Source organism: Panulirus ornatus, chromosome 16 (genome assembly GCF_036320965.1).
Source record: "Panulirus ornatus isolate Po-2019 chromosome 16, ASM3632096v1, whole genome shotgun sequence".
Taxonomy (NCBI): domain Eukaryota; kingdom Metazoa; phylum Arthropoda; class Malacostraca; order Decapoda; family Palinuridae; genus Panulirus; species Panulirus ornatus.
In genome coordinates, this window is record NC_092239.1 from 46,298,639 (window position 1) to 46,310,547 (window position 11,909).

General features: G+C 40.9%; 1 protein-coding gene across 1 annotated transcript in view; it reads right to left on the bottom strand.

The window, feature by feature from the left end:
• Nucleotides 1-11,909, bottom strand: part of LOC139753929 (glutamate receptor ionotropic, delta-1-like) — a 74,381-nt gene that overhangs the window by 36,465 nt on the left and 26,007 nt on the right. Inside the window, exons 3-5 of the mRNA XM_071670888.1 lie at nt 2,432-2,497; nt 1,518-1,759; nt 874-1,058 (exon numbers count right to left, since the gene is read on the bottom strand). Coding sequence (XP_071526989.1) covers nt 874-1,058; nt 1,518-1,759; nt 2,432-2,497 — 493 coding nt within the window. The remainder of the gene's footprint in view (nt 1-873; nt 1,059-1,517; nt 1,760-2,431; nt 2,498-11,909) is intronic.

The window sequence follows — 11,909 nt, forward strand, 5'->3', positions numbered from 1 at the left end:
TGTATCTTTTGCGCAAGCCATCACTGTTTCTCTAAAACATCCCATTCATCACCCACTTCCCACACTTAATTTGCTTTTACCTTTTGCCTTTCTACACTCAATCTTTCCTGATAGTTCCTCACACAAGTCTCTTTTCTAAGGCCACTTACTCTCACCACTCTCTTCTCCTCAACAATCTCTCTTCTTTTCTGAAAACCTCTACAAATCTTCACCTTCGCCTCCACAAGATACTGATCAGACATCCCTCTAGTTGCACCTCTCAGCACATTAACATCCAGAAGTCTCTCTTACAAGCCCGTCACTTAACACGTAATCCAATAATGCCATTTGACCATCTCACCTGCTCACATACGTGTACTTATGTACATCTCTTTTTTAACCAGCTATTCTCAATCACCTGTCCTTTTTCAGCAACACATAAACAAGCTCTTCACCATTTCCATTTACAACACTGAACAACCCGTGTACAATTGCCACATTACTCACTATAGCATTTAAATTACCCATCACTATAACCTGTTTTCGTGCATCAGAGCTGCTAACACACTCACTCAGCTGCTCCCAGAACACTTGTCTCTCATGATCTTTCTTCTCATGATCAGGTGCATAGACACCAATAATCACCCATCTCTCCCCTCTTGAGGATCATTGCTACTCCTTCCTTAGCGCTTGTCCTCTCACCAACCCCTGAGTTTACACCCAAGACATTCCCAAGCCACTCTTCCCCATTACCTTAAGCTTCGCCTCACTCAGAGCCAGAACATCCAGGTTCCTTTCCTCAAACATACTATCTACCTCTCCTTTCTTCTCATCTTGGTTACATCCACACACATTCAGACACCCTCATCGGAACGTTTGAAAATTACCACTCACTCTTCCTGACATGCTGACGGAGGGGTCTGGTGGCGGATGCTCGAGCAGGGCTCCCCAGCTGTACAGCAAGGCGGTGTTGAGCCTAACCCCACGCTTTTTTGACATCCACCGCCACGCCTTCTGCAGTAGCCACAGGATGACACCCAACGCCACCACACTCACTGCTAGAGCCAGCCACAATTCTCCTGGAACATAACTTTGATTTGAGTGTACCGAAAAGTTTGGCATTCGTGATCAGTGAACGGTAAAACGGGAAGGTTATATACGGTTTAGCTGTTTGTGATCTATCCTTTTATGATCATATCTTACGAAATAACCATAAACCAAAAGATTCACAACAAAAGTATCTTTAAGTACTAGACATTTACATTCAAATACACGTGTTTGAGCCTACTGGAATTTTAGGTCGCGTTTTAGCTAAAGTAATACATCAATCCTACCGTCAGTTTGTCTAAACGGGTATAGTTATACGGTCCTGATTACTTGAAGATGTTGTCATCTTGACGTCAGTGGAATAACCAAAAGCCCCTTTGAAAAATCAGGAAAATCATATAGATTTTCGTTTATCAAACGTGTTTACACATGGTCTGATCAAAAGTCAGCTTGGAGTCTCAAGAGAGTCATACAGACCACCTAAGACTTGCCTGCAAATGGTCTGATGAGTGCGAGGTGTGCAGGTAGGAGTGCAGGCTTGAGAGACGTGACAACCATCATGTCGGCAGGATACCCTCGGAGGTAGTCGACCACCTTGAGTCGTCCCGGTGTGGGCGCTACTATGGTGGAGAAATCCGACTCCTCCCGCTGGAGTTGGCCGATCATGCCGGTGAAGACGCCGTCCTTCTCGTCACCGAACGATCGGTTGGGTTCCTCCCGCACCTCGTAGCTGGTGAAGAACCTCAAATGTTTAGGGAAAGTCATGGACGTGAAAGTTTAAGTGTTCTTCACACGTGCAAGCAACACAAATATACGTAATCACGTGTAAACAGTTGTTCACACATAAACACAGAGCAAAGTTGATGGAAGGTAATAAATTATTAGTACAGGAAGGTTGGAACATTTTCGTTTTTTCGCCAAAGAACATCATCTACACACCTAAAGCAGAAATCATTTACGTATGTATGTAAATGATGTTCTTTGCGTCTGGCCAACAAGCGAAAATTTTAACATTTCTCATTGTACATAGCAATTTAGTACCTTCTATCAACTTTACTTTAGAAGTGGAAAATAATGGTGTTAGCATTTTTAGATTACATGATCCATAGGTATACAAACATGTTTAAGTTTAGCATATACAGAAACTCCCCCAATGTTCTTCTTACATTCAACATGCAAAGGTAAATCATCATCATTCCAATCGATGTTCCTTAGGGTATTACGTATATGCAGGTTGAAATCTATTGATGATGAAATTCAGAGGAAATTTTCTACTGTATCCAAGTTAGAGTATCCTAGATATTTCACTGATAAATCTCTTAAGTTGGGAAAGAAATGATTTTATGAAATTAACTTCAAACCTCCCCTTGATACCAGGAATCATTCAGTTCTCCCATTTAGTGATAATCTCATGCTACTTCCCAGGGTGCTTAAATTCTTTAATGACGACGAGTCATCAGCAATAACAATACTATCAGGAATATCTTAATCAAAAACTTGGCAGAAAATTCTGCGGGTTATGTTTACAGAACACCGTGTAAAAGCTGTAATGTTATATAGTGGACAGACTAGTGAGGATCTTTATCTTACACTTAAGTAGCACAAACATAGTATATTGAAGGACAAGAATCATTGCTTTGTTTAATCATGCCAAACATTATGAAAATTGTATTAACTGGAGTAATGCTAATGCACTTATAAAACTCATTTACCTAGAGAAATATCATTGAATCATCTATTAATAAATTCACGAAGAATTGTGACACTAATATTGTGAAGGTCTATACCAACTGGAGAGCATTATTGTTGGCAAAGATTTTTAAACGGTTACCGTTCTTGTCCACATAATAATTTTCTAATGACAGGCAAGGTGTCAGACCAGAACATCACCAACCTGAATAAAGCCAACTGGAAACACCTGTGTACCGAGAGGGTCATAGTTCCGACACTACTTTGTATATAAGCTGACTGTTCTACGTTTTTTTTGTCTCATTCGTGTATCTCCTCTGAAAATGTGATCATCACACGCAAGCAAACGTGAAAACTTGTGCTTTATTTTCCTCGGGGTTATCAGCAAATTTTTTTTTTATAAATTTAAAATTTAAATTTAAATTTATAATTTTAAATTTAAAATTATAAATTTATAAATTTAAATTTTTTTATATAAATATATATTTATATATATATATATATATATATATATATATATATATATATATATATATATATATATATATATATATATATATATATATAAATATATATATATATATATATATATATATATATATATATATTTTTTTTTTCTTTTTCTTTTTTTTTTCTTTGTCGCTGTCTCACGCGTTTGCGAGGTATCGCAAGGACACAGACGAAAGAAATGGCCCAACCCACCCCCATACGCATGTATATACATACGTCCACACACGCAAATATACATACCTACACAGCTTTCCATGTTTTACCCCAGACGCTTCACATGCCCTGATTCAGTCCACTGACAGCACGTCAACCCCGGTATACCACATCGATCCAATTCACTCTATTCCTTGCCCTCCTTTCACCCTCCTGCATGTTCAGGCCCCGATCACACAAAATCTTTTTCACTCCATCTTTCCACCTCCAATTTGGTCTCCCTCTTCTCCTCGTTCCCTCCACCTCCGACACATATATCCTCTTGGTCAATCTTTCCTCACTCATTCTCTCCATGTGCCCAAACCATTTCAAAACACCCTCTTCTGCTCTCTCAACGACGCTCTTTTTATTTCCACACATCTCTCTTACCCTTACGTTACTTACTCGATCAAACCACCTCACACCACACATTGTCCTCAAATATCTCATTTCCAGCACATCCATCCTCCTGCGCACAACTCTATCCATAGCCCACGCCTTGCAACCATACAACATTGTTGGAACCACTATTCCTTCAAACATACCCATTTTTGCTTTCCGAGATAATGTTCTCGACTTCCACACATTCTTCAAGGCTCCCAGGATTTTCGCCCCCTCTCCCACCCTATGATCCACTTCCGCTTCCATGGTTCCATCCGCTGCCAGATCCACTCCCAGATATCTAAAACACTTTACTTCCTCCAGTTTTTCTCCATTCAAACTTACCTCCCAATTGACATGACCGTCAACCCTACTGTACCTAATAACCTTGCTCTTATTCACATTTACTCTTAACTTTCTTCCTTCACACACTTTACCAAACTCAGTCACCAGCTTCTGCAGTTTCTCATATGAATCAGCCACCAGCGCCGTATCATCAGCGAACAACAACTGACTCACTTCCCAAGCTCTCTCATCCCCAACAGACTTCATACTTGCCCCTCTTTCCAAAACTCTTGCATTTCACCTCCCTAACAACCCCATCCATAAACAAATTAAACAACCATGGAGACATCACACACCCCTGCCGCAAACTACATTCACTGAGAACCAATCACTTTCCTCTCTTCCTACACGTACACATGCCTTACATCCTCGATAAAAACTTTTCACTGCTTCTAACAACTTGCCTGCCACACTGTATATTCTTAATACCTTCCACAGAGCATCTCTATCAACTCTATCATATGCCATCTCCAGATCCATAAATGCTACATACAAATCCATTTGCTTTTCTAAGTATTTCTCACATACATTCTTCAAAGCAAACACCTGATCCACACATCTCTACCACTTCTGAAACAATATATACATATAAACATATATACTAACAAATTGCATAGGAACGCGCACCTTCATAGAACATACAAACCTCCAACAGCCAGGATCGAGCCCGGGACCCCTCTGTAACAGGCGGGAACGCTACCGCTAGGCTATGGGCCTGGCTAATAGGAAATAACTATTCGAATACTGTGTACTCGAATACCCTTCGTCTCACGTTCGTGAGCAACGGGTTCTACACCGGTTATTTCCCAACAGGCGCAAAAAGCCAGCAGATAGCATTCTACCGAACATAAACTGTACAAAGCGGGGGTATTTGAATACGAACAAAGTGCATAGGAACGCGCACCTTCATAGAACATACAAACTTCCAACAGCCAGGATCGAACCCGGGACCCCTGTGAAAAAGGCGGGAAAGCTACTGCTAGGCTATGGGCCTGGCTGATAGGAAATAACTATTAGAATACCGTGTATTCGAATACCCTTCGTCTCACGTTAGTGAGCAACGGAGTCTACACCGGTCACTTTCCAATAGGCCAGACAATATATATATATATATATATATTGGAAAGGATCAAAATTTTCTGAGTGATCAAGGTATTCCTATGCGTCCTATGAGTCCTATGAGTTGCATGTTTAACAAATGGCGACCTAACTTCGTCTCTTCGATGTATATCAACTGATTTATCTTTAGTGGCTCCCCTGATGATGTGATTATTACACGAAAGTGCACTTGGGAACTTATCGTGTTTCATTTTCCTCATGTGGACTCATAGGAATATATATATATATATGGACTCATAGGAATATATATATATATATATATATATATATATATATATTTTCCCTGGGGATAGGGGATTAAGAATACTTCCCACGTATTCCCTGCGTGTCGTAGAAGGCGACTAAAAGGGGAGGGAGCGGGGGGCTGGAAATCCTCCCCTCTCGTTTTTTTTTTTAATTTTCCAAAAGAAGGAACAGAGGGGGCCAGGTGAGGATATTCCAAAAAAGGCCCAGTCCTCTGTTCCTAACGCTACCTCGCTAACGCGGGAAATGGCGAATAGTTTGAAAGAAAAGAAATATATATATATATATATATATATATATATATATATATATATATATATATATATATATATATATATATATGTCTCCCGCGTTAGCGAGGTAGCCGAAGGAAACAGACGAAAGAATGGCGTCCACAAACGCACATATACATACCTACACATCTCAACGTACATATGTATATCCACAGTCAGGCATATGCATATATACATATGTACATAATTCATACTGTCTGCCTTTATCCATTCCCATCGCCACCCCGCCACATATGAAATGACAGCCCCCTCCCCTCTCATGTGCGCGAGGTAGCGCTAGGAAAAGACAACAAAGGCCACATTTGTTCACACTCAGTCTCTAGCTGTCATGTATAATGCACCGAAACCACAGCTTCCTATCAACATCCAGGCCCCACAAAAATTTCAATGGTTTACCCCAGACGCTTCACATGCCCTGGTTCAATCCACTGACAGAACATCGACCCCGGTATACCACATCGTTCCAATTCACTCTATTCCTTCCACACCTATCACCCTCCTGCACGTTCAGGCCCCAACCACTCAAAATCTTTTTCACTCCAGCTTTCAACCTCCAATTTGGTCTCCTACTTCTCCTCGTTCCCTCCACCTATGACACTTATATCCTCTTTGTCAATCTTTCCTCACACATTCCTTCCATGTGACCAAAGCATTTCAAAACACCCTCTTCTGCTCTTTCAACCACACTCCTTTATTACCACACATCTCTCTTACCCTTTCATTACTTACGCGATCAAACCACCTCACATCACATATTGTCCTCAGATATCTCATTTCCAGCATATCCACTCTCCTCCGTACAACTCTATCACTAGCCCACGCCTCGCAACCATATAACATTGTTGGAACGACAATTCCTTCAAAATACCCATTTTTGCTTTCAAAGATAAAGTTCTCGACTTCCAAACATTTTTCAACGCTCCCAGAACTTTCGCCCCTCCCTCACCCTATGATTTTCTTCAACCGCCAAATCCAATCCCAGATATCTAAAACACTTTACTTCCTCCAGTTTATTATCTCCATTCAAACTTACCTCCCAAATGACTTGTCCCTCAACCCTACTGTGCCTAATAACCTTGCTCTTATTCACATTTAATCTAAGCTTTCTTCTTTCACATACTTTACCAAACTCAGTCACCAGCTTCTGCAGTTTCTCACATGAATCAGCCACCATCGCTGTATCATCAGCGATGAGCAACTAACTCACTTCCGAAGCACTCTCATCCACAACGGACTACATACTTCCCCCTCTTTCCAAAACTCTTTTATTCACCTCCCTAAAAATCCCATCCATAAACAAATTAAACAACCATGGAGACATCAAACCCTGCCGCAAACAAACATTCATGAGAACCAATCACTTTCCTTTCTTCCTAAAAGTACAAATGCCTAAAATTCTCGATAAAAACTTTTCACTGCTTCAAAAAACCTACCTCCCACACCATATATTCTTAATACCTTCCACAGAACATCTCTATCAATAATTACATACAAATCCATTTCCTTTTCTAAGTATTTCTCACATGCGTTCTTCACAGCAAACCCCTGATCCACACATCCTCTACCACTTCTGAAACCACACTGCACTTCCAAAATCTGAATCTCTGTACATGCCTTCACCCTCTTAATCAATACCTTCCCATATAATTTCCCAAGAATACTCAACAAACTTATACCTCTGTAATCATATATATATATATATATATATATATATATATATATATATATATATATATATATATATATATATATATATATATATATATATATATATATATATATATATACATATATTTGTATGTAGCATTTATGGATCTAGAGAAGGCATATGATAGAGTTGATAGAGATGCTCTGTGTAGGGTATTAAGAATATATGGTGTTGAATGCAAGTTGTTAGAAGCAGTGAAAAGTTTTTATCGAGGATGTAAGGCATGTGTACGTGTAGGAAGAGAGGAAAGTGATTGGTTCTCAGTGAATATAGGTTTGCGGCAGGGGTGTGTGATGTCTCCATGGTTGTTTAATTTGTTCATGGATGCGGTGGTTGCGGAGGTGAATGCAAGAGTTTTGGAAAGAGGGGCAAGTATGCAGTCTGTTGGGGATGAGAGAGCTTGGGAATTGAGTCAGTTGTTATTCGCTGATGATGCATCGCTGGTGGCTGATTCATGTGAGAAAGTGCAGAAGCTGGTGACTGAGTTTGATAAAGTGTGTGAAAGAAGAAAGTTAAGAGTAAATGTGAATTAGAGGAAGGTTATTAGGTACAGTAGGGTTGAGGGTCAAGTCAATTGGAAGGTAAGTTTGAATGGAGAAAAACTGGAAGAAGTAAAGTGTTTTAGATATCTGGGAGTGGATCTGGCAGCGGATAGAACCATGGAAGCGGAAGTGAATCATAGGGTGTGGGAGGGGGCGAAAATCCTGGGAGCCTTGAAGAATGTTTGGAAGTCGTGAACATTATCTTGGAAAGCAAAAATGGCTATGTTTGAAGAAATAGTGGTTCCAACAATGTTATATGGTTGCGAGGCGTGTGCTATGGATAGAGTTGTGCGCAGGAGGGTGGATGTGCTGGAAATGAGATGTCTGAGGACAATATGTGGTGTGAGGTGGTTTGATCGAGTAAGTAATGTAAGGATAAGAGGGATGTGTGGAAATAAAAAGAGCGTGGTTGAGAGAGCAGAAGATGGTGTTTTGAAATGGTTTGGGCACATGGAGAGAATGAGTGAGGAAAGATTGACCAAGGGGATATATGTGTCAGAGGTGGAGGGAACGAGGAGAAATGGGAGACCAAATTGGAGGTGGAAAGATGGAGTGAAAAAGATTTTGAATGATCGAGACTTGAACATGCAGGAGGGTGAAAGGCAAGCAAGGAATAGAGTAAATTGGATTGATGTGGTATACCGGGGTTGACGTGCTGTCAATGGATTGAATCAGGGCATGTGAAGCGTTTGGGGTAAACCATGGAAAGTTCTGTTGGGCCTGTATGTGGATAGGGAGCTGTGGTTTCGTTGCATTATTACATGACAGCTAAAGACTGAGTGTGAACGAATGGGGCCTTTGTTCTCTTTTCATAGCGCTACCTTCCACACATGAGGGGGAAGCGGGTTAATAATGCAGCATAACCAAAGCTCCCTCTCCACATCCAGGACCCATAGAACTTTCCATGGTTTACCCAAAAAGCTTCACATACCCTGGCTCAATCCATTGACAGCACGTCGACCGCGGTTTACCATATCATTCCAATTCACTTCATTCCTTGCACGCCTTTCACCCTCCTGCATGTTCAGGCCCCGATCATTCAAAATCTTTTTCACTCCATCTTTACACCTCTAGTTTGGTCTCCTATTTCTCCTCGTTCCCTCCACCTCCGACACATATATCCTCTTGGTCAATCTTTCCTCACTCATTCCCTCCATGTGACCAAACCATTTCCAAACTCCCTCTCTTGCTATCTGAACCACACTCTTTTTATTACAACACATCTCTCTTACCCTTACATTACTTACTCGATCAAACAACCTCACACCCCATATTGTCCTCAAACATCTCATTTCCAGTACATCCACCCTCCTGCGCACAACTCTATCCATAGCCCACGCCTTGCAACAATACAACATTGCTGGATCCACAATTCATTCAAACATACCCATTTTTGCTTTCCGAGATAATGTTCTCGACCTCCACACATTCTTCAACGCTCCCAGAATTTAATCCCCCTTCCCTACTTCCGCTGCCATGATTCCATCCGCTGCCAAATCCACTGCCAGACATCTAAAACACTTAACTTCCTCCAGTTTCTCTCCATTCAAACTTACCTCCCTATTGACTTGACCCACAGACCTACTGTACTTAATAACCTTGCTCTCATTCACATTTACTCTCAACTTTCTTCTTTCACACACTTTACCAAACTCAGTCACGAGCTTCTGCAGTTTCTCACATGAATCAGCAACCAGCGATGTATCATCAGCGAACAACAACTGACTCACTTCCCAAGCTCTCTCATCCACAACAAACTGCATATTTCCCCCCCTTTCCAAAACTCTTGCATTCACCTTTCTAACAACACCATTCATGTACTAATCAAACAGCCATGGAGACATCACACACCCCTGCCGCAAACCTACATTCACTGAGAACCAATCACTTTCTTCTCTTCCTACACGTACACATAGCTTAAATCCTCGATAAAAACTTTTCAATGTTTCGAACAACTTGCCTCCCAAACCATATATTCTTAGTACTTTCCACAAAGCATCTCTATCAACTCTATCATATGCCTTCTCCTGATCCATAAATACTACACACAAATCCATTTGCTTTTCTAAGTATTTCTCTTATACATTCTTCAAAGCAAACAACTGATCCACACATCCTCTGCCACTTCTGAAACCACACTGCTCTTCCTCAATCTGATGCTCAGTACATGCCTTCACCCTCTCAATCAATACCCTCCCATATATTTTCCCATGAATACTCTACGAAGTTATACCTTTGTAATTTGAGCACTCGCCTTTGTCTCCTTCGCCTTTGTACAATAGCACTATGTAATCATTCCGATAAACGTCAGGCACCTCACCATGAGTCGTACATACATTAAATAACCTTACCACCCAGTCAATAATACAGTCACACCCTTTTTTAATAAATTCCACTGCAATACCATCCAAACCGGCTGCCTTGCTGGCTTTCATCTTCCGCAAAGCTTTTACTACCTCTTCTCTGTTTACCAAATAATTTTCCCTAAACCTCTCACTTTGCCCACCATCTCGACCAAAACACCCTATATCTGCCACTCTATCATCAAACACATTCAACAAACCCTCAAAATACTCCATCTCCTTCTCACATCAGCACTACTTGTTAGCACCTCCCCATTAGCCCCCTTCACTGAAGTTCCCATTTTGTTCCGTTGTCTTACGCACTTTATTTACCTACTTCCAAAACATCTTTTTATTCTCCCTAAAATCTAATGATGCTCTTCCACCCCAACTCTCATTAGCCCTCTTTTTCACCTCTTCCACCTTTCTCTTGACCTCCAGCCTCTTTCTCTTATACATCTCCCACTCATTTGTATTAATTCCCTGCAAATATCGTCTAAATGCCTCTCTCTTCTCTTTCACTAATAATCTTACTTCTTCATCCCACCACTTACTACCCTTTCTAATCTGGCCACCTTACACGCTTCTCATGCCACAAGGATCTTTTGCAGAAGCCATCACTGCTTCCCTAAATACATCCCATTCCTCCACCACTCCCATTACCTCCTTTCTTCTCACCTTTTTTCATTCTGTTCTCTTTCTCTCCTGGTACTTCCTCGGACAAGTCTCCTTCCCAAGCTCACTTACTCTCAATACTCTCTTCAACAAAACATTCTCTCTTCTTTTCTGAAAACCTCTACAAATCTTCACCACCTCCACAAGAAAATGATCAGACATCCATCCAGTTGCACCTCTCAGCACATTAAAACCCAAAAGTCTTTCTTTCGCGCGCCTATCAATTAACATGTAATTCAATAACGCTCTCTGGCCATCTCTCCTACTTACATACGTATTCTTATATATATCTCTCTTTTTAAACCAGGTATACCCAGTCACCAGTCGTTTTTCAGCACATAAATGTACAAGCTCTTCACCATTTCCACTTACAACACTGAAAACCCCATGGATACAGAGAATTCACTCAACTGCAACATTACTCACCTTTCCATTCAAATCACCAATCACTATAACCCGGTCTCGTGCATCAAAACTACTGACACACTCCTTCAGCTGCACCCAAAATACTTGCCCCTCATAATCTTTCTTCTCATGCCCAGGTGCATATGCACCAATAATCACCCATCTCTCTCCATCAACTTTCAGTTTTACCCATATCAAACTAGAGTTTACTTTCTTACACTATGACATACTCCCACCAATCCTGTTTCAGGAGTAGCGCTATTTCTTCCATTGCTCCTGTCCCCTCACTAAACCAAGACTTTAATCACAAGATTTTCCCAAACCTCTCTTCTTCTTTACCCTTGAGCTTCGTTTCACTCAGAGCCAAAACATCCAGGTTCCTTTCCTCAAACATACTATCTAACGATCCTTTTTTCTCATCTTGGTTACATCCACACAC